Source organism: Rattus norvegicus, chromosome 17 (genome assembly GCF_036323735.1).
Source record: "Rattus norvegicus strain BN/NHsdMcwi chromosome 17, GRCr8, whole genome shotgun sequence".
NCBI lineage: Eukaryota > Metazoa > Chordata > Mammalia > Rodentia > Muridae > Rattus > Rattus norvegicus.
This window is the reverse complement of record NC_086035.1, coordinates 83930815-83955920: the sequence shown is the minus strand read 5'-3', so window position 1 is coordinate 83955920 and position 25106 is coordinate 83930815. Positions and strand designations below refer to the sequence as shown.

At 37.8% G+C, this 25106-nt stretch overlaps 1 protein-coding gene across 1 annotated transcript in view; it reads right to left on the bottom strand.

The window, feature by feature from the left end:
• Positions 1-25106, bottom strand: part of Malrd1 (MAM and LDL receptor class A domain containing 1) — a 712187-nt gene that overhangs the window by 83638 nt on the left and 603443 nt on the right. The window contains exons 33-35 of the mRNA NM_001287618.3: positions 21749-22012; positions 9619-9744; positions 924-990 (exon numbers count right to left, since the gene is read on the bottom strand). Coding sequence (NP_001274547.3) covers positions 924-990; positions 9619-9744; positions 21749-22012 — 457 coding nt within the window. The remainder of the gene's footprint in view (positions 1-923; positions 991-9618; positions 9745-21748; positions 22013-25106) is intronic.

The following is a 25106-nucleotide window of genomic DNA, read 5'->3' as shown; positions in this document are numbered from 1 at the left end:
GAATTTAAATAGCTGTTGTTGAGTGTTTTCTAGATATTTATGTGTTTCATTATAATTTGAATATCAGTCTTCAAATAGGTTTTGCAATGAGCAAAGTAATATATCCAGGGCTTTGCTAGAGTAAAATGTCATAAATATAAATATAATGCAATATGCATCATATTCTTTGGAGTTTATGAAACTTTTTGCACAATTCCCTGCAGGATGAAGAAAAAAATAAAAAAAAATTCTTTGATATGCAATACAAGCAATTCCCAAAAGAACTCACAAGACCTGTTTTTGTTTATTTTTGCAATGAGTATGCAAATGTATTCCTTATCTGTACCTTTATTTTTCTTACAAACATCCATCGGCAAGTCAGAAGATAGCCTTGCTTATGAATTAATTTTATTCTTTCTTATTAGGAGAGTCAAATATGCAATTTGAAATAAAATGATAATAGAATTGCAGACATTAGGCTAAACTCACTGAATCTCTTAGTAGCAACAGCAAAAGTCATATGGAATTAGACAACTGTATCAGAAAAACTTCTTTTGAGCTCATACCTGTAAACTTAGAAAGCATGAGACAGGAGGACTATGGCAAGGTCAAGATTGGCTTGGGCTACAGAGTGAGACTCAAAAGCACAAAGAAAAATCTGTTGGAAACAAATCAACATCAAATGCAGGTAATACATATTTTTAAATGCTTCATCCCAAATGCTGGAAAATGTTGTAAGCATGTAAAATTGCATCAAACACTCAATATTTCTTGAAATAATATTAATGTTTTCAAGTCTTGCACATGCAGAAAGTTGTGTATTATTTTCATAATCCAGCATTTTTACCTGGCAAGTCATATACTGGTTTATGCTCTATTATTTCAAGCCTTGAGACAAATAAGCATGCAAACTGATTTAAATGTTAAAAACAATTAATTCTTACCTACACATGGGACCAAAATTCTCTATTACACAAGTGCCACCATTTCTGCAATAATGTATTGGACACTCTAAAAAAGAAGCACAGTTAATTATAAACATTCTTGTAAGGAAGGAGGACATATTAGAATTAGCTACTGCATTAAACTTTATTTCTGAGGATAACAAGATTCTAGGTTACTAAAAGCTAGAAATTCTTCATGTGCACATCTCTTACTTCCAATCTGAGCAGGGCTCCCTGGTATTTTAGATGGTTCTTGGTCTCTTGTGCATCCGAGTGACTTACGGTCAAAGAAGATATTTCCCCCTAGATTAGGTACAATCTATTTATCTCTGAGATGTCTGTAAGACATGTTTTTGACCACACTAGAAGTTTGTGTTTACTGAACCATCCTTTATGTGCCAAAGAAGTCTCTGAATGATGTCAGATTAATGTTCTGCATGGATAGTCTGGCATTTCTGTGTATACATATGCCCTGACTGTGTCTATGAGCTATGTCAACACAGTTCCCATTATCTCATTCACCCCAGGCACTTCTCTGTCATTGTGGGCATTGCTCCCTATTTTACTATTAGAAAGGGTATTTATTTTCTAACATGGTCTGCTTTTCACCTATTTTCTACTGTAGAAGCACGTTCTGTAGTATACTTACTGACACTGTTTCCCTGATGCATCAAGTCTGGCCAACATTTCTTTTCCCCAAAGCTTGCTTCTCTTATCTTTTATTATTATTATTATTATTATTATTATTATTATTATTATTATTATTATTATTGCTATTCTTTCCACTACGCCATTTTTTTTAATATTCCATTCCATCAGGCTTGGGTTTTTGATGCAAACTTCTATCACATTTAAGTTTTAATATAATCATACACTAATTTTATTCTGACCACCTGTTAAAGATCTCACACTGAGCTAGACCTTGGGAATGTCATAAGTTATGATACTAGCAAGTTAGTGCACTTGATGAGGCTTTTATTTCTAGAACCAGCCATCTGAGTTGGAATCTTAGCTCAACTAATATTGAGAAGCTTGTAAATATCTTTGTGTGTCTCCTTACTACTAAACGGAAGTAAAAACAGAATTCTTCTAAAGTTGTGTTGAGGCTGTTTGAAAATACATTATCACAGTGTTTGCCTTCTAAGTAGTGACATCATAAAATTATGCAGGCATGAAGCCAGGCTTACTGAGCAGGCAAAAGAGTAAGTGAAACACCAAATACCTTCTATGCACTGTAGCATCTTAGATGGACACAGAAAACTCATAAGAACAATAAGGATGCAATGTTAGCAAAATCCCCGTATGCTCTGTACTTTAGAGTCAGTATCCACTTATGCTGGCAATCACACGCTGTGTGCTGAAAGCATAGAGGCTGCTAGGCTTAAATGAATTCAATATGGAGGACATTCATCCTGGCTGGATTTGTGGTAATATGAGAGTGAGATAGAGAGGAGCTCAGAATATGTAGGCTCATGGAAGCTAAGACTTAAAGAAAGAACCTGGCATGTTCCATGTGTAGGAAGGAAACACTCTGTCCAGTAAAGAGGAAATGAAGAATAAAGCATATCTTGTTAAGAGTCCTTTGTAATAGTTGGCAAAGATTGGACATAGTACTACCTGAGCACCCAGCTATACCACTTCTGGGCATATACCAAAAGATGCTCCAACATACAACAAAGACACATGCTCCACTATGTCCATAGCAGCCTTATTTATAGTAGCCAGAAGCTGGAAAGAACCCAGATGTTCCTCAACAGAGGAATGGATACAGAAAATGTGGTACATCTACACAATGGGGTACTATTCAGCTATCAAAAACAATGACTTCATGAAATTCATAGGAAAATGGAATGAACTAGAAAATATCCTGAGTGAGGTAACCCAGTCACAAAAACAAAAAACAACAAATAAAAACAAAAACAAAACCCAAAAAAACCACATAGTATGCACTCACTGATAAATGGATATTAGCCCAAAAGCTTGGATTACCAAGGGCCAAGATACAATCCACAGACCACATGAAGTTCAAGAAAAAGGACAGACGATCAAAGTGTGGATGCTTCAGTCCTTCTTAGAAGGGGGAACAAAAATATTCATAGGAGCAAATACGGAAACAAAGTTTGGAGCAAACAAAGGAAAGGCCATAAAGAGACTGCCCCATCTGGGGATCCAGCCCATATATATACAGCCACCAAACCCAGACAATATTTCCGATGCCAAGAAGTGCATGCTGACAGGAGCCTGATATAGCTGTCTCCTGAGAGGCTCAGCCAGAGCATGACAAATACAGAGGCAAATGCTAGCAGCCAACCATTGAACTGAGATTGGGGTCCCTACTGGAGGAGTTATAGAAAGGGTTGAAGGAATTAAAGTGGTTTGCAATACCACAAGAACAACAACACCAACCAACCAGAGCTCTCAGGGACTAGACCGTCAACCAATGAGTATACATGGAGGGACCCAAGCTCCAGCTGCATATGTAGCAGAGGATGGCCTTCTTGGGCACCAATGGGAGGAGAAGCCCTTGGTCCTGACAAGGCTCCATGCCCCAGTGTAGGGGAATGTCAGGGCTGGGATGTGGGAAGGGTTGGGTAGGTGGGAGAACACACTCAGACGCAGGGAGAGGGGAGGGGAGTTATGGATGGGAAACCAGGAAAGGGGAAAACAGTTGAAATGTAAATTAAAAAAATCCAATAAAAAATAATTGGCAAAGTGATGGTTGTTCCCTAAAGGAATAGACTAAGACTGGGACAGAGGGATGAGAATTGCAAGAATTCATAATAGACTAAGGTTCTGAAGTTGAACCAGTTTCATGATTATTTGGAGGAGTAGAGAATACTGTTCCCATTTCTAGCTGGGCCACTGGCTAACCTGTGGCTTCATTCACATAGTTGAATGGTTGATGGGGAAGAAAAATTACACAGGGAAAGATGATGTTGTCTTGGGGTGGTTAAGGGACATGCAAAGGGAAGCACTCTCTGAATCTCCAAAGCATGGAAATCTGCAGCTGTGTGACCCCTTTGAAATGTGGGTCAGTCATGAATTGGAAGCTTTCCTTTAGACTCAGCCGCCATTTCTTTTTTATCAAATCACTTTAGGTCACTGATATAGGTGCGAAGGAGGCAAACCAATAGGAGTTAGCCAAGCTTGAGACAGAGAGAGAGAGAGAGAGAGAGAGAGAGAGAGAGAGAGAGAGAGAGAGAGAGAGAGAGAGAGAGAGAGAGACAGACACAGACACAGAGACACAGACACAGACACAGACACAGACACAGACACAGAGACACAGAGAGAGATTGAGAGCTTAACTTGGGAGAAGGAAAAAATATTTATGAAGAAAAAGAAATGTTATGCAGACACTGTTTGATTAAAGTGGGATACTGGAGGAAAGGTTGAGAATGATTGTCTAGCCAGTCCCAGAACATTCCAATAACATTATGAAAGGAAAGGCTGGGGGAGGCAGGGGAGTCTGAAAATAGCATGTGTTTTGTATCTACTGTCAAGTGTCATTTGGGGTTTCAAACTATTTCAACAATTTGCTTTTCCAGTAGTGTCCTTCCCATCTTGGCCTCTCATGGTTTTATTTAAGTAACTAGAGGTTACAGAGTTGGCAATGAGAGTAAATCCTTGTTCCTCCTTAATCAGAACAGACTTAAAATTTCCTTCCAGAAATTAGATACTCTAAGAAAAGGAGCCCAATAATCATGATACACAAGTAGATGAAAAAATTTCATGCTTATTTCTCCTAAGTGCAGTTTAACATTTATCAAATAATGGCTTTGTTTTATTGCAGAAAGTCAAACCAACCAAATGCACAAAATAAAAACAAGCAAACAATAACATAACAGAAAACAAAAACAAAAATACAAGCATGAAAGTGTGATGCTCTAAGGCTTCACAATGTATACCGCAAGCATTGCCAACTTCCTCATATTAGTGTCTGGAGACATTACTATTCGCTGTGGTCATGATGAATGGAGCTGCTCATCAGTGTGATGCTATGGAGACATTGGGATGTGTTTCTTTGAATCCAACAGAGTACTGGGGAAAGAACCTAGAAGCTGATTAGAGCAAGTGGCATTCTGCCACTGGTGATGATCGTAGTAGTGTATTTGTGTTTCTTTGTGCATGTTTATGTGTATGTGTGTACGTGTGTACATGTGCATGAATGTGGAGGTCAAAGGATAGGCTCAGGTGTTTTTCCACATTACCATCATCCATGCTTTTGTTGTCTTTATTTTCTTGTTTATTGTTTAATTGTTTGCTTCTGGCAGTGCCTCTAACTAGCGTACAGATCACCAACCAGACATCGACCAGTCTCTGACGCCTTAGGACTTAGAATAGAAGTGGACCAGCATGGTAGACTTTTATTTCATGTATGTATGTATGTATGTATGTATGTATGTATGTATGTATGTATGTATGTATGTATTATCTGTCTGTCTATCTATCTATCTATCTCTATCTATTGATCATCTATCTATGTATTGGTCAATTTCCTCTCCTTGGGCTTTCAAAGAAAGTACTTCGCAGAATGACCTGTCCTGTTCCTAGCCTCAATGCTGGCATTTTGACAGAGTTGTGGATTATTTCTGTGAAGATGTTATACATTGATAGCAGTTCATTAATGGAAATTAAGACGATTTTCATTTTAATCTTCTCTGAGAAATTCTGAACACTAAATGAAGTGGAGAAGAGATGAATATGGTTTGTTACAAATGAAGAGGTCCATTATTTTAAGAACATAATGGAAGGATCCATGATAGCACATTACTATGAGAATAAGGCCCATTGTTCTGTAGCATAGTGACCTTTCATTGGCCTGACCCCCTGACCTTCATTATTATGATCCTGTGTCCAGAGGCCAACATAACTCATTGTCATACAATATTTGCAGAGGAATTCACATTTCTTCTCATGCTAGTTTATTACTTTAGACAAAGGCAAGCACATACACAGAAGTACAACTTTTACCCTTAAATGTACAATTAGGTACCTATTCTTTTCTCTGAATAAAATCGAGGTTTGAATGTGGCATGTTATATTGAATTTTTCTGGGAGGACAGATAGCCACAAAAGCTCTAATTTCCCCTCTGTGTTACTTGGTATTAGATACTTATGACTTATGTGAGTTTGGGACTTAAGTGCATATTTTTCATTTAAAATTATCCATCAATCCATTATCTATAGAGATGAAGATAGATAGATAGATAGATAGATAGATAGATAGATAGATAGATAGATAGATATATGTAGATACAAATGGATATATGGCAGTTGGGAAGGTGAAATTATATTTAAAATTTTTCTATATTAACAAGTTTTTCATATTCGGTATTAAATATTTGTTTTCACTCATCTCTGAATTGGAGCCAGGCTTTGAATGGCTACACTAATATCCACTGCATCTCCAGGTTCTCCTCGTCCTGTCTCCTACTGTTACAAGCACCAGTACCAGTGTCTGAGGGCCTGCTGTGAGCCGAGTACAATCTAAACAGTTTGACACATGTTGTTTTTCTCGAACCTCAGAACGTTATGTGGAAATGGAAGCTCAGTGGGACTATTCAAACTTCTCTGTCATTAGTGAAGAATGACAAACTAACTAAAGCTTGCTCAGTTAATGTACGGAGCTGCTTTTCTGAAAATGTCAAATGTTTGATTATTTACTTCAGTTCCAAAATGTGGGCTCTCTGCACTAGGAATATATGAAACATATGCACAATAATCTATGTACTGTTTAAAGTGATGTATGGATTCTAAAACTTATACAGCCTGCTATGTCACGTCCCCAATGATAGATACTCTTTCATATACACACAAAGTGTATGCATGCATGCGTGGGTATTTGTGTGATGGTTTATGTGTGTATGACTTTGAAGAAGCTATATAGATAGTAACCTTGTATTTCTCAGGAGGCACTACTCATATTAGCTTTAGGATGGGATATTCCTCTGGGACCTACATTTTGCCATAATCTGTTTAACTATCTCATTAGCTAGTCCCAGAAAAATGGGTGTTTTTCTTCAGCAATGGGATGAAAAGCAAGCACCACCATACCTGGATTTATTTTTACACCAGTGCTCTAGATCTGAACTCAGATTTCCATTCTTTTATGAAAATACTGTATTTTATCTGAACCTGTTTTCTACAACTTGAGATGCCACAACAAGGGCCATAGGAAGGATTCTTATGCCTCTGAGACTTGGAGTAGTTCCAAGACCCTTGCAGGAAATTGTTAGGGCTTTGTTTTTGTGTAAAACCATCTGAGACTTTATAAAGCTATGTCATCATCACACATTAGACCTTCAATGTCTCATCCTACAATTTTGTATTTTGATGTCATTTTCTAATTCTCTTTGTAGTAAAATACCACCATAATTATAGTCTTACTTTAGCACAAACTTTACAAACTGCTATCAAGGCACATGACTAGAAGAATCACTTTCAGTTTAATTTCAGTTCCAGGAATTCTTGATGACATTTTTTTTCTGTCATATAAGCAATCACAACTTGAAATTACTATGACCTTCTAATTCAACTCGGGGGACTGACAAAATTCATTGAAATAGTTGCACTGTGTCTGGATTTGTTGTTCCTAATGACCAACTTAAAACCTGAGGTGTGCAAGGCCAGATGCTCACCATCTGCTGTGAGGCCACTGCAATGATAGCGCTCCTCAAAAATCTATGCAAGGCTGACCATAAAAGAAGCTGAGGTTTGGAAAATAGAAATATATGGTGTACATTGTCAGATATGTATCATTATCTGTCTTGAAGACATTCCTACAAGCACAAATATTAACTTTATCATATTTGATAGATGATCCAAAAGTATATAAAATATAAATAAAGAAGAAATATTATGGATTTTTTTCTATGACAATGGCTTCACTAGCTCTTTGTATCACTCCATCCCAAAAGCTAGGTCAGTGTGAGCTGAACTTTTTAAGCAGATTGTGAGGGATGGGTACTTGACTGGAGTAGAGAGAGTGCTTATTACTCAGTATATGTATGGCAAATCTTCTGTTCCTTTGACCTTATTATTAATGGCACATCATGTCAGAGCAAGCAGTAAATCATAGCATAGTTTGATTGGTGCTCATAAATGGATGTCCTCAAGAAAATCTCACCTTCACATAGTCGTAAGCAAAGTGCCAAGTTTTAAAGAACAGAGGTGCATTGCTACCACTTTGTCAGTTTCTTTTTCCATTTATTTATTGCCAAGTTTCACTGTATACAGCTCAGGCAGGACTCTAACTCTACATCTTCCTTCCCCAGCTCCTGAGGGATGAGACCTGAATATCCATTCGTCTCTATTTCCAGAGTCTCCCTTACTCTCTTCAATAGAGTAACAGGTCTTCCTTTGGGGTCACTTAACTGAGGTCTAAGTCACTTAGTAATGACATAATGGGAAACAATAATGCTTTTGTAGAATATCTCTGTATATTTTGTGAAATTAGATTGATTACTTATTCATATCCTAATATACTCATAAAATATGAATTTAATAAATGAGCCTTCTGTGAACTACAATTGAATCATGCTTGAGTCACACATTTCATAATTCCAAGTGTATCTTTAAATATATAAAATATATTCTTACCTACACATGACATAAAATATTTCCAACTTAATAAGATATATGATCAGATATATCTCCTATTGCTGATTTATATCATCTTTTAGTTTTGACAGAATTCTATTGCCTCTAACTCTCTAATATTTTATGAACCCCCCGCACGAAATAAAAATTCAATTACTCCGGAGAGAAGACAGCAATGGGCTATGCCATGGGATTTTATCTAATATATCACAGGGTTTTTAGAGCGGTTGTTATACATAGGACAACTGATGTACATTATCAGTTCTTATGTTTTATGAATTCTCCAAGGTCAAAAAATAAAGAATATTTCAAAAGCAACTTAAGCTTTAGTGTCTTTATGGGAAATTACAACATTAAATCATATAATATTCTCATCAAAAAGTAGGAAAAAGGAGGACACTTCATAAAGACAGTAACATTATATTGTAGTCTTTCCCAGAATACAACCAATATTTATAGGTTATTAGATATTAAGGACCACAAATTATATCAAATTAAAATCGTATGTTGTTTTTCTTTGTGTTATGCAGTATGAATGGTGTTTGCATCATGTGTCATGTGTGTGTGTGTGTGTGTGTGTGTGTGTGTGTGTGTGTGTGTGTATGGGGGGTGTGTACATATATGTGTAGAGACCAAATATTAATGTTGGCTGTTTTCCTTTGTCTCTCTCCAACCTAATTTTTTTTCAGATAGGATCTCATGGAAACCACAGTTCACTGATTCAAAATTCCAATGTTCACTCTGTTTCTGTCATCCCAATATCAGAATTACATCTAGCTACCATGCCTAGTTTTCTTACCTGGACGCTCGGGATCTGAACTCAGTTTCTTATGACTGCACGAATAGCACTTTATTAACTGGACCTTCTGCCTGCTTTCTAGCTTTCATTATTTGGTGAACACTTTATAGAATAATAAAGAATTCATTACTCATTTATAAACCTCTAAATAATGTAGGATATCAACATTCTTTCTGACTCCAAACCCTCACTATAAACCCATGCCTATAATTTAGGAAATCCACCTTTAATATTTTATCACCTCAGATCTAGTTAATAGTTTGTATTGCAAGGCAATGTTGAAAGGAAAAGGCGTACCTGAGCAGCTGGACTCATCGACTTGGAAGTCGTCGCAGTGGACGGTACCGTCACAGCGCTGGTGAGCTGGGATACAGCGGCCGGAAGAGTTGCATACCAAGGCTCCACTGGGGCAGCTCTGATTGGCTGAAAAAAATGATGAAGAAGATGAGCAATGATATTGAGTAAATTTGTTTTTGAATGAGTGTCTCATAAGGAAATGACAGTCGTCATACTCTTTTTATAAACAGATACATAGTTTTGAAGAATTCTCTGGATTTCTTTTATTCCATGTTCAGCAGTTAAGAGCACTAGCTTCTCTTCCAGAGGACCTAGATTTTATTCCTAGCAACTTTGTGACAGTTCAGAACTACTTTTAACTCCAATTCTATGGAATCTGATGCCCTTTTCTGGGTTCTGTAGGTACCAGGCACAAAAGTAGCACACACACATACTTGGAGGCAAAGTACATACAAAAAAAGGTCATGGGTACACCCATACGAATAAAATAAAATAATTTAAAGATATTTTTCTTGAAATTTTCATATATGCCTAGCGTGAAATATAATTATATTCTCCCACATGTCCTGTCCAACTGTCCCCATATTCCATTTGACACACGTCCTTCCCAACTTCCTGTCATTTTAAAAACTAGCTAGTGATGCCCGTATGGAAGTCGGGTTTCCAGAAGAGTGTGAGAATCTTCTCAGTGTCCACATCCTCAGAGTGATTCTCTCTCTTTCAGCAACTTTCACCTAACAGTAGCTTCTCAGTTATGGGAGGGGCAGAGAGATCATCCGCGGTATCTATGCCACAGTTTTGATTGGCTGGATCTTGTGCTCATAACGTACAGGTAACCACAGCTGTTGTGCGACAAAGTAGGTAGGACCCATGTAATGAGAAAACAGATCTTTAAAGACAACTTAAATTAACAAGGACCTTCAAGAAGAAAATATTGATGGAATCATTTATCAAATACTGATTCGCAGGGACTCGGTCTTATGTGAGCCCACAACCAAGGGTGAGAACTTAATTCTTAATGGGACTCTATTTCTTCATAGAGATTTAAAGAAATGAATTAGAGTTCAGTGTAGACATCAGGTTAAGAACCTTATCAAATGTTATTAATATCCTCATGAGAAGGAAGGTGGGAGGGAGAGGAGAAAGGGAAGGAGAAAGAGAGGGTCAGGATGAGGGATAACGTGTCTTCTTCTGGACTTTTCAAGATGACAAATACTGAAATCTTTCTCAAAGGTTTTAAAACTGTGAGTGGTCACTGTGTGTCTATTAGACCATAAATGTTTACTGAAACTTAGTATGTAGCACCCATGGGCCTCTAGTGCATTGGTTTCATTTTTTTCTTTTCTTTTATTGGCTATTTTCTCTATTGATATTTCAAATGTTATCACTTGTCATGGTTTCTTCTCTGGAAACGCCCTATCCCATCTCCCTCCCCCTGCTTCTATGAGGGTGCTCACCACCCACCCACCCACTTACTCACTCCCTCCTTCCCACCCTGGCATCACCCTACAATGGTGCATCGAGCTTTCACAGGACCAAGGGCTTCTCCTACCATTGATGCTTGACTAGGCCATCCTCTACTACACATGTGGCTGGAGCCATGGGTCATCCCATGTGTACTCTTTGGTTGATGGTTTAGTGCCAGGGACCACGGGGTGTGTGTGTGTGTGTGTCTGATGGGTTGATATTGTTCTTTCTACGGGGTTGCAAACCCCTCCAGCTCCTTCCTTCAGTCCTTTCTCTGACTCCTGCATTGGGGAGGCCCTGTACTCAGTGCTCAGATTGACTGCAAGCATCTGCCTCTGTATTTGTCATTGGTTTCGTTCTGATAGAAGCAGAGAACTTCCTTGTTGGGGCTTCTAAAGTGAGTTTGGCCCAACTTTCGAGCACATGGATAGGTTAAATGTACTTTGCTCACAAAACCCTCGATCATCATGGAAAGAATGTTTGTTGAACCTTATTAGGATGCTCTGAAGTATAAAACAGAGATTCCTACCTGTCATAGAACACTTTCTGAGGGTAAGAAAGCAGGACTATAAAAGACAATCATCTTGAGAAACAAGCAAAAAGGTACAAGGAGATCAGTAAAAAACTTCTTCCATAAAAGCTGGCATTGAGGTGGAATGCAAAACAGATGGACTGGGCTATTTAGTTTGAGTGCTTTGCAGAAGTTGAAATAGTCTAAGAATGAGGACTCTAAGGTGTTTGCAATTTTAGGTGGGAATATCAATAGTAATTGATATTTGAAGGCCCTTTTCTATAGCAAAATCGAGCTAGCTATCAGACTGTTCCCATGAATTAATGATGAGACCAATATTTTAAAATAATTCATATAGAGTACTACCATGTCAGTGAAAATTAACTTTTTGGTTAACTGAAGTAGTATGTATTTTTGAAGAATCATGTTTTCCCTTAAAACCTAATGGGAAAACAAGCACAGTTTATCTTTGTCTTGCTTTGGAGCCTCGGCTAAGCTATAACTTTTGGTCTTTCAGGATCAGATCCTTGAGTGCTAGGATTGTAGGAGTGTGCCTTGGTGTCTCTCTTGACCTTACTTTAATTATACAGAATGATAAAACTAAAACAAAAAGATTCTCCTGTTGGCACACATCTGAGAACAATCTATATTTCTTGAAGCTTTCCTGATATCAGCATTTGTTCCCTCAATCAATATTACTTACCTCCCTTCAAAATAGGTGGTCTACTGATACACCATGCTGTGACAAGATAGTGACATAGAGCTGTCTCTCAGATAAACGACTTGCATAAAAAGCTATGAAAGTTACTGTCAGTGGGGCTGGCCAAGGGGTTTGAGTTTACAGAACAGTTACCTGAAATTGGAGTTAAAGAATGCATTATGTGTAAGGGTTGGGGGAGAAGACGGTGAGGGAGGGAGAGGATGCTGAGAACGTGTTGGTGAGCTGAGGAATAGGAAGAATGACTAGTCCTTGATAGCATGGCAGGATAACTAAGAATGACAATGGGTGGCATGATTATTTCAGAACGAGCAGAGTGTGAATGTTCTCAGTACTAATAAGTGCTTTGTAACCCAAGTGACAGACTTGCCAGATATCCAACTTGATCATTGCATGCTGTGTAGCTGTGTTGGAATGTCATGCTATAGTCCATAAATAGGTATAGACTACAGGGACACTATTTTGTGGGCTGTGCAAATATTATCCTTCTGTTTTTCAAATGCTGGTTTCTCTGCCCTCATATCTTGTAGCAATCCAGACATGTCTCTCTAATGCTTATTCCGAATAGTTCCTGTTCCGAGTTTGTGTAAATAATGCTTGCTATTTTTGTCTCTGCCATGCCAACAGAAGCTGGTCAGCCAATGTCTAGGCAGAAGAGAGAATAGAGTGAGACTTCTACAAGCCAGGGGATAGAGAGAGAGGAAAGAATAAGAATTCAGCAATGAGGATGGCAAGAAGAATGGCAAGAAGAAACATCATGAGAAAACACATCTGAAGCTCAGCAAGCCAGACCCACAATAAAATTCAAGTACTTTGTGTGTTTTGACTGGAAGATAGCCAGATTAGAGGATTACAACAGATCAATGAGTGCCCAGGTATTGTGCAATAAATTTGATTGGATAAATCTAGTCGTCTCAGTGTCATTTATTTGGGAGCTAGCTGGGAGTAGAGAGAAACTATAGACCTTTTAAAATTACCATTTTAATGGGCACTATGTAATAACTGAAAAAAGAAACGATAATAAAAAAACCCACTAAAAACAATGGAGCATTTGGATAAGGAGAGATGATCAATCCTGTTAGACTCATGTTTTCTTCCCATTGTGCCAAACTCAGCCATACCTTGGGATACAACTTTAAAAAGTTTGTTATATGTATATATGACCCACCCATGCTAGACAGAGATGTAAGGGGCAGACTGGAACACAGCGAATTGACATATTTCTTACTAGTCACTGATGGGTCTCATGAGAGTGGCACTTTTGGTGATGTAAAATGAATCTTTCCAAGGATCATCCTTTATCAATATATTTCATTACTGCCTATAAGTTATCAGCTATAATATCCGTATTTTTACTTGTCAGTGGTAGCCTTCAGATTAGTCATCTCTTATAATAAGTCAGCTCTTATAATAGTCATGATTGGTTTATTCTACCTTAAAATACTGGTAACTAAGTTATAGAGATATTGTATAAAATTATGGAAATATTGTATAAAATGAATATGGTCATCTACACAATGCACATACAATAAATTATTATTTTAGAGAGGGAGTTATGTTAGAGAGGGAGTTGGGGAAGACAGTGAACATGTTCAAAATACACTATAAGAAATTCTCAAAGAGGTAATAAAATGCTGTTTAAAAGAGAGACACTGAGTTGCTCTACTCTGCCTCTCTCCTTTCTTCCTACTAGCACACTCGTCCGAACCCACCAAGTCCCATAAATTAAGCATACATTCCTCTACTGACCCAGGTCCCTAGTTCTTTTTGTGTTTATGCAATTATAGCCAATTAAAATTTTTTTCTTTCAGAAAAATCATTCTGATGAACCATTCATATACTGCTTATTTTCTAAAGCAACATCTAGCCAGTTAGTTGCATGTACGAGGTAATTTATGTTATTTAGGGTTGCGGTAGTAGGCCTATCAAGCTCTAAGATGATAGATTGGCATAAGTATGCCCACATACATTAAAGCATGATGCTTGAAAAAGAATATGGCAGAAGATAAACAATGCTCATGAGACATTTAGAATCTGAAATTTTCTGAAAACTTCATGGTCTTATTTGGACTGATTTTGGAGTGTTTCTTCACTGCATGAACATTTATTGTTATAGAAAATCAATGTAATGTCATTTTCTACATTCAGTACAATATTCTTTGCTTTATGAATGCCAATTAATATTACACTAGCTACGCTCACTATTTTTGCCTACTTCTAAAGGATGTTTATGAATATTCATTAACTATAGTGTGAGAGCATATATAAGCCACAGAAACTGGGTTGGGGATTTAGCTCAGTGGTAGAGCGCAAGGCCCTGGGTTCGGTCCCCAGCTCCGGAAAAAAGAAAAAAAGAAAAAAAAGCCACAGAAACTAAAAAATGTACTTAAAAATACTGTGTGTAAATATTCATACATTAAATAAATATACAGATATATTCATACACAATCATATCTGCCTCTTTCTGAAAGTAGAAAATTTCTGTTTTCTATTTTGTTTGGCTTGGAGTATAATTTATTTACTATTGTATATGATATAATGATGTAACCTTTTGGAAAAAATCACTCCTTCTTTCCAACAGATATTCAGCTACCCATCTCAGCATAGGATTCAAGACTTTCTCATTTTTAGCTCATCTGAACTATCATTTCACTTAATGATTTTTGATCTATACATTTTATACCCACTCAGCTAAATGATCCTTTCGTAAGTACCATAATTTAAACATGTTTTAAGATTTCACTCGTTTAGACATATTCACACAGAAAGAATTATGTTTTTGAGAAAATCTATCTAAACAGATCAGTGTAGCCAAGAATTCATCATCTTCTTGTCTCTTCCTCTTAAGTTGCTTTTCTGTCTTTGAGACTGGATTATGTTCTAGAAAGCACTGTATGTCCAATTCTGCTTTTGTGTATGTTACTGATAGTAATGCTTTGTTGACTAAGGCTTGTCATATATTCCGTTTTTATTCTTTTGAGCTACAGTGTTATTATTTTCTTTCCATTTCAGCTCTGCCTTCTCATTTATAGTAAAATTTTCTCTCTGCTCCTTACTGTACGTGCTAAGTAGAGTATCTTACAATTACTGGAAATTCAATAAAAGATATTGGTGTGAGCCGATACTTCAGCACCTTAGAAAGGGTTTCTCAATACAAAGTACTGCCGCGATTTTTCAGAGCGAGCGTGCTTGGGCTATGGACATACATATGCTGAAAACACCATTTATCATGTCCAAGTTCACATTAAAATTTGATTAAAAACTCTCAAAACTAAATTAGATTAATCATCTCAAATAATTTTTCTTCATTGATTGTACTTCCAGAAGGGAATATAGTATAGCATAGTTGACAAAAATCTGTGTAAGATCCATATTTAGTGATCTGTATTCCAGATCTCTCTCTCTCTCTCTCTCTCTCTCTCTCTCTCTCTCTCTCTCTCTCTCTCACACACACACACACACACACACACAACCTATCAATTTGCTTTTAACAGACTGTGAGTTGTCTTTGTTCTTGTGCAATGAATGTATTTCTCTATTACTTTTTTTAAAAGAATTTAACTAAGGTGTTTCAAAAGATAATGTGTATGGTTGTATTAATTAAATCAGATATGAAGGAAATGGTATTTATAGAAATAAGTTACATTTTGAGAAGTGCTGACTGACCGGTCCTGACTTTGATGTATCTTTTTAGGAACTCTAAAACTCAGCAGAGCAGGGCAAATAGGGAAGTATAGATTGCTATGGCTCCTAATTCATGGTTTGGAATACGACAGAATCTTTCTAGCAAAATGGTGTATTAGGTCATGGTTTGACAGATTCTCACATGTATTCCAGACATGTAACAGGACCAAAGAGAAGAGCAACCAATAAAAGGACTCACAAGAAAGATCAGCATGAACACCATATTATTTGCATTAATATGGGCCCAGAATATAGAGATTGGACCAAAGACCCAAACCTGCTAGCTTTTATGTCCCAGAAGCAAGCAGAATAAATGGGTTTTACATTGGGACAGCAACCTGAAACCAAGGCTTCCTCTTCAGCTGTCCCTGTTAAAGCCATTTTAAACCAAAGCTCACTGGCTTACAGGAAGTCATAGCCATAAGAAGCGAAACGAGAAGACCAGGATCAGTTTTAGTGCCAAGGACCTGTTTGGTAATCAATCTGGAGTCAAGTACCAGAGAGTAGACCCCTTTACAGAACCATTTGTTGTTTGGCCTACTCTCCCTGACTATCTCCAGGATCACCACAGAGCCTATTTAATCTAATAGTTCTTTTTTATTTTCTCCTTTGTCTCTGACCATGAAAGGGTTAAAATATACCTCTCTTGCACATTTACTGTTTTAGAAAAGATCCTTGGAGATCAGCAGTAGGGAGATCACTTTGACCTCTTAATAGCATTAGGTAAAAGTGTCCTATGCAAGTCACTCCCCATAATAGAAGAAAAAGGCTACACCACCATTTTCTAGAGCAAGAAGCTGAGAGCAAAATAATGCTGTAGAGATGCTGTTAGGATATCTCTGGTGTTTTAGTAATTATTTAATCCCGCCCAGGGTTTCTACCCCACCTTAAACCATTTATGTTCCTGGATGAAAGACACACAGTCACACGCACACACACACACACACACACACACACACACCGAGCCTTTATTTTACAATAAGCCTGAAACAACACAAGAGCTGGGCAGCTGGCTACCCTCCATGCTGTTACAATCTACTTTTCTATCAACAACTACAAGTTATTACTATGTTTAATCTGGGCTGCTCTTAGCTCCAATGGGCAGCCCTCATGGCTATGCTCTCTTGACCCCTAACCCATGACTGTTTCTCCTTCTTCCTCTTGCACCTTCTCCATCTTGTCCTCTTCCCCCACCCACAACCCCCAAGTCCACAAACCTCAACCCCATCTATGTTTCTTCTTCTGGTTATTGGCTGTTGGAATCTTTATTTACCAATCAGAATTAACCTTAGAGCAGAGACACACGGGCTATGTGTAGATTCCATGTGTTGGGGACCCACACTTAGTATAACAATAAACAGTAAAAGACAAAACCTCAACATTTCCCCCTTTTAGTCCAATAAAAGGCTCTTTTCTCACAGATATAAATTGAACATAATTACAGCATAGTTATGTAAAGCGTCCCACAACTGCCACCTTTACAGTTTACTATGTGTTCACTCCTGTTTATAAACCCTCGACTAGACTGCTTCTTCTGACTTTTTACTTTGTATGGAATATCTGTGCCATGAAAAACTTTTTATTCCTGCCAACCCATTTTACAGTTTAATTCATAGGGCCCAGATAGGTTTGGAGGACAAGAAAGGGAAGGTTTTTCTGCCTCTACAATCATGTCTTCCCAGTATCTTTCAATGCTTCCTTTGTTAAATCAATGTTAAGCTAGCATATATAGTAATGAGTATTTAAAATACTTTAGGAAATCATCATATTCATTTGTGCCCATGGATGGCTTTATGCACTTGTGAATACAGATGTCCATGGTGGCCATAGAGGGCACCTGGGGCTCTAGGCCATTGGGAGCTGCCCCACGTGGGTGCCAGGAACCAAACTCAGGTTCCATGCAAGTGTGTTACATGGTATGGAAACTGCATTCCTCGGAGGACCGCTGAGCAATCTCTCTGGGTCTTCAATATAATATTTTATGTGTACTTATCAATTGCTTCCCTCTCCCATCCTACTCTTGCTACATTCTTTGTTGTTTGTCCCCTTCATGACTATCCCTAATACCCCTTTGGTTTAGGTAACAATGATTATTTTATTGATTATTGATTGATTGATTGATAGCTCAGGTGTTTCTTTAGATTTTGTCTAGCTTTTTAAAACAAATATTATTTTATCTCATCCATACCTTCAGTGTTATTTATTATATGCTGATGGCAAGAATGCTTCTATGTCCTGTGTTTTTCTTTTGATCTCTGTGCATACATTTTCAAACACACTTTGAACATTCATTTCCATGAACAACACATCCAAAAATGATGCCATGGTCATGATCTTCCCAAAGGACTTCCTGTTTTCCCTATTTTCACAGCTGTCACTATGGCACTAAACCCAAATAGAGAATGTCAGTCATTCTGAAATATTTTTTCCTCTTTACCTAGTAGTATTCTAAATCATTCATAATTTTTATCACATAAGTTTTACAATTACTTCCATAGTAGTCTCCATTATAGAAAACAGAAATCTTCAAAGTAGTCCATTGGGGTCCAAGAGACGAATTTGAAGAGGAACCTCAGATTTATGTGTGTGCACCAGAAATTTTAAAAACAAGACACAAAAAGTACCATATGACATCTTAGTTAGGGCTTCTATTGCTAGGATAGAACATCATGGCCAAAATTGCAAGCTAGGGAGGAAGGGGTTATTTGGCTTACATTTCCATATTTTTGTTCATTATTGAAGGAAGTCAGGACAGGAACTCAAATGGAGAAGGAAACTAAAGGCAGGAGCTGATACAGAAGCCACAGAGGAGTGCTGCTTCCTGACTCTCTCATCATGAATTTTTAGCCTGCTTTCTTATAGAACTCAGGGCAATAGGATGGAGGCTCCCCTCCTAACATTAGCTATAAAAATGCACTCACCAGGGTCCATGGAGATTCACAGAGACTAAATCATCAAGCAAAGGGTAAGCACTTCCTGGACCTAGGAACCCTACATATATGTAACAGATGTGCAGTTTGGTCTCCTGTGTCCCCAAACAATAGGATTGGGGACTGTCTCTGACACGTTTGCCTCCCTATGGATCCCTTTTACCTAACGAGGCTGTCTTGTCTGACCTCACATGGGAAGTATGGGCATACTACAAGTGCTATAGCAGGCTGGTACCCATGTGGGGACTTCCCTTCTCAGAGGAGAAGCAGAAGGGTGAAGAGGGGGTCATGTGAGGGTGAGACTGAGAGGAAGGGGGACTGTGATCAGAATATAATGTGGATAAATAAATTAATAAAAGAAAAAAGAAATGCCCTGCAGTTGGCTCTTATGGAGACAATTTTCCCAAAGTTCCCTCCACCCAGATGACATTAGCTTGTGACAAGTTACCATAAAAGTACCCAGCATAATGTCCAGTACAAGATACAGGGTCAACAAGGGTGCTTATTAGTCTGTGAAGAAATGAAATAATTAAATTTTACACAATGACATTGTAATTTTATAAAATGTCTTGAAATATTTGGCAAACTGTGTCCCTTAAACACTTCTATTCTGTGCTTCTTGTAGCATTTTATTCCTTATCTGGTGCTCATGTGGACTCCCTTCAGGAAGAGAATTTCCAGTAACCAACTACTCTGAAGTTACGTTTCTAATGAATACCTGAAATCACGAGGATATTATACTCTTCTAAGCTTCTTTAAATAGCATTCTACCTTAAAGCCAAACATCAGACAACCAGATTGAACATAATATTATTTCTGTCAGCCAAATTACATTAGATCTCTGATGGGAACAGCGAGAAGTAAGCTAGCAAGGTTTATCCGGAATCATCTCCCTCTGCTTACTTCACCAATAATAATATATTACAAGACCGAGACCTGGCATGTTTTGTTTTTGTTTGTTTTTTTGTTTTATCACAGAGAGGAAAAACAAGGAAGGACAGAGAGCAGAACAATCCTCATGTTTAAGGCGGAGAAACAACTTCACCGATGTGAGACTTAAGACTTTAATTCACAGAGGCTGTGTTCCACCATTTCATTTATTTCCCCCCTTTCCCAATAATCGTATTTCTGGATGCCTAGCTGATTACTAAGCCCTGCATCCTCCATCCCTTCGTTCTTTCATATGGTTCTATCTCTAAATGACATTTCTTAATATGAAAACTGTTCTTGCTGTTATGTTTTATGGACTTCAAAAAATATAATGTAGAAAGCAAATGAAGAACTAAGCAAATACATAAGTAGGATGTTAGTGACTTTTGAATTCTACTGGGATTAGATAATCATTAATATTTAACACAGCATGAGCTCCTGTTTATTGAAAATATTTTTCATATAATATATTCTGATCGTGAGTCTGGTCTGAGGAGACTCTTCCCAACTCTTCCTGGACCTTTCACTTCCTTATCCAGATGTCTCTGTGACTTCTTTATCTCTTACGTTAGAAAACAAACAGGCAAACGAATCAGAATTTAAAAAAAAAACACAATAACACAAAGAAGTCATGAGACGCATACACAGACACATACATCCCTACACACCTATACACAAAAAACAAAAAAGCACGGAAACACAACATAGGAAACCATGATATACTACAAAAGAACAGCAAGATAAAAAATAAAGCCCAAAAAAGCATTATGAGACAAAAGACTGCAAGTATCCTTGAACTCGTTTGATTTTAGTTGGTCTTGGGACATACACTTAAGCATAGTTAACCTACAAAGTGAGACTCCACTATAGAAAATGAATTTTTCCTTTGCAAGTGGGTGGAGAAATCATGAGGCAAGTAAAGAGTGAGGGGCTAAGAGGAGGACAATCTCCCCAAGGAAGGGAAATAGAATATACAGCTATCTAGAGACAGAGGATGCTAAAGCTGGAGGGCAAAGTGGGGGAGGGTCAGGGATGATGGGTGTAAAGGAGGGAATGCAGGGACAGACAACTCACAGTCGGAGGCATGTGAGAGCTCATAAGAAAAACCGTGAACAACTAGGGTAGTGGTTTCTATATACTTGGCTCAGGAAGTGGTACTATTAGGAGGCTTAGCCTTGTTGGAGTAGGTGTGTCACTGTGAGCTATCAGAACCTCATCCTAGCTGCCTGGAAGCCACCACTGTGTAGCAGTCTTCAGATAAAGGTGCAGAAATCTCAGCTCTGTCTGCACCATGCCTGCCTGGATGCTGCCATATTCCCACCTTGATGAAAATGGACTGAACCTCTGAACCTGTAAGCCAGCCCCAATTAAGTTGTCTTTATAAGAGTTACCTTGGTCATAGTGTCTGTTTGCAGCAGTAAAACCTTAACTAAGTCAAAAGAATATCTACTAGTGTAATTTTTTGGTCCTAAACCCGTGTGTGTGTGTGTGTGTGTGTGTGTGTGTGTGTGTGTGTGTGTGTTATAATTATTTGTCTTGGGCCAATTTTTCTTGACTTGGGCCAATTTTCTTAACATTTATGATAGAAATAAATTATGAAAATACTACTTCAAACATTTCCACAAATGTGTTTAAAAGATAAGAAATAGAGAAAGACCTAGAGTTAACTGGACAAAAAAATAGAGAAAGATGACAGAAGTTAGTGTAACCACAGATTCAGTCCCTCTAGACACGGAACTCAAGAGCAACAGAGGTTGTTTAGCAATGTAAGATACAAACATACTGTTGGTGATAATGGGAAAATTCTAGAAAACTCGACTTAGCCTGTCGAACACTATTATTTTCAAACAGAATTTCTTCCTGGACACTGAGTTCATGCAAAGAACTCACCACAGCTGGATTCATCATCCTTAAAGTGGCAGTCAGCCACTCCGTCACATAGCAGGAGAGATGGGATACACTGACTTCCAAAGCATTGGAATTCTGTATTGCTGCATGGTTGATGAGAGGGTCTGAGAGAGCAATCCATTTCATCAGATCCGTCCATACAATCTTCTTTCCCATCACACTTCTCTGAGGCAGCGACACACTGGAGTGCGTAGATACAGGCAAACTGGCCTTCTTCACACAGTGATGGCTGTGGTAAGGCTGGTCCTGCAAAAGAGAGCAAAGCACAGTGATGCTTTGTTTATGGCCATGATTATAAAATGGTGAAAAATTTAAATAAATTAATTTTTAATCATGAATTATTAAATCATACAACATATAGATGTGATAAAAAGAATATGCCTTATCTACTCTCAGAAGCTATATTCTTTAAAAGCGGTATTTCTGGGGCTGATGGCTCAGCAGACATGGGTACTTCCTTTCAAGCTTGATGGCTTGAGTTTGAAACAATTATATCAAGTTGTGTTTTATTTTCACTGAGACATGTCCGTGTGTGTGTGTGTGTGTGTGTGTGTGTGTGTCTGTGTGTGCGCGCGCGCATAGACACACAAAGAATAAGAGTATTAAAGGGTTTTGACGATGTGCTCTGGCAATATCACTGGACCTGTAATGATGGAAAGGTATAGTTTTGCAGAGCCCCTCTCCTCGCCATAGACCTATGCCACTTCTTGAAGGGCTAGTGCATCTTAAGAGCTCACCACAGCATTGCCACAAGTTACCTGTCAACCCCCAGCTCTGCTGGACTCCAATCATTTCTTCTGATAATCAGTACTCTTTCTCTGACTTATCTGAGTTTCCTGGGAGATTTCTCCAATGAACTTTCTCAGCAGCAATATGCCCGTAGAGTTGGCCTCCTGGGGACCCTGATCTAAAGCATAGCCAAGTATCAAGACATTTCTTGTTTAAAATAGAACCTCCTCTGAATTCTTTCTCAACTTTTCCACTGAAATACTTTTGATCCAGGAAGAACATGAAATTTCATTTCTCATGGGAGTCTAGGTAGGCTCTGAGTTAGAGGCCCCTCTCAGTTATCTCAATATTTCAGTTTCTTGTTTTATCTCAATGTAAATTCTGCACTTTAGTACAGAATTTCTCTACCATTCATATATATGACTTTTATCAGTGTTCAAATGAAACTAAAATTTCTGCAAGAAACACTTGCCTCACCTTTAATCCTGAATGTAATCTTTTGCGTGCATACGTTAAGAACATTTGACAATTAGAAAAGTTTTTTCCCTAAAATTAAAATTTTAATGAATTGATTATGGGAAATGATTATAGAGTCATATAATTGAGTTAAAACTTCTCATTTCACAGTAATATCACTAACTGTTCCCTTTTTACCCATTGAAAAGACTAAGTACTAACTTAAATTCCTACTGCAAATGAAAGAAGATAATTTCATGAAGCCATACGGTGCATGGCTTCAACTTCATGACGTTTGGGAAAAGGCAGGGCTGTGATACAGTGACTGCCGGGAGTGCTGGAGACAGTGAAATAAGAAGGAAGGGAGAGACAGAGCCATGGGGCTTCTACAGCCATAAAAATACTCCATATCATGCAGTAATGCCCACTTGTCAAAATACACTGAATTATCAACACCAAGGTCAGTGCTGGGGTGAACCCTAATTTACAGTATGAACTTTGGGTGACAATGAGGTATCAATATAGAGTAATCTCATTGGTTATAACAAATGAACCTTATAATTGAGGGACCCAATCACGCATAGGGAGTAGAGTAGATCTTTATACATTCTACTTGCGTTTGCTGTGACACTTCAACTTCTTTTCTACATAAGTCTTATATGTATGGTTATGCATCCCGCAAAACATCCTATATACATGGATGTCAATGCAAATGCCAATGCTGGTGCTGGGCTTTATGTGTGTATTTGTGTGTATGGTTACCAATAAAGAGCCCAATATTTAGCTCATATCTAATATTTCCCTCTTGAAATCTCTATGTTCTGAATCTCTCCAAGTCCTCTTGGAAAAGTAGAGATTTGGCCTTAGAAGCAGATGATGCTTTAGTAAATGTAATGTGTGCTTGTCTATTTCCTTGTTTCTTGTCTCACTAGGTCCAACAATGGGCTTTGTCAGATTAATTAAACTAATGGCACTGAGGTTCAAGGACAATGGAAGCAGAAGGGAAGCCACGTCAGATCAATTTTAACTATAATGAGTTTCCTTGAACAGGCATTACGTTAGAGAGATATTTCTCAAGAGAATATGGCACACTCTTATAGTGAAGACTATGGCTTATGTTAAAGGAAAAGAGCATATTCTATGTTGAGAGTATCCTTTAGAACACGATGGAGTATAGTTAAAATAGAAACAATTAAAGAGAGTAATACATAAAGAGAGATAATTTGAAATGTTTGTGTGTGTGTGAGAGACAGAGACAGAGAGACAGAGAGACTGACAGAAAGGCACAAAGGCATAGAGACTGTAAGAGAGAAATGAGAAATTTTGATTCATTTTTACATGATTTTATTTATTATGTGAATCAAGGGCGTTCTGAAGCTGTGATACCTCAAATGTAACATATAGTCCTGAAGACAGGAGGGGGCAGAGAATTAACCCATAAACTCATAGCTAATAAGCTGTGATGTTTCCAAAAGGAGGATCATGAGTTTCGAGTGATTTGAAATCAACAATTATTATACAATAATCTCATCTTTAGGTAGCAGTTGATTTATGCTTTGTATGTCAGAGTTGATTCATGGATGTAGGAAAGTAAGTTATTCTCTTCTATTTGTGTTCCTACCAAGTATGTTTTTTGGTAATGGAGTGCCAAAGGTGGAAATTGTCAAATATGATCTGAAGCTGTATATAAGGAGCCACCATTATCTCTGTTGCAAAGTATAGCAAACACGTGACTCTCAGCTGTCTTCTGCTCCAACAGCAAATGGGTTCAGAAGAATGGGCATTGGAAAGCAACATATATAGAATCATCAGGGAACTTCAATTGCTCTCCTTCAGTAATTAGCACCTGAACAGTATCTTTGATCAATTAGAGCTTTAATTTTACATAGAATTTGGAAATTCCAAGTTGGAGAAAGAAAAATGATTCCCTTTTCTTTGAGAAAATAGTGGCATCCTTTTACCCAGGTAGAACTGAGGCGATGAATTCAATATATTTTTCTACTGATGAATAACAATTCAATGCTTTAAATATTAATTGCACATTGCCCAACTGACTATTCCATTTGACTAAATATACTGTAATAATATCGGACAAAGAAGACATATATATATATATATATATATATATATATATATGTGTGTGTGTGTAATGCAA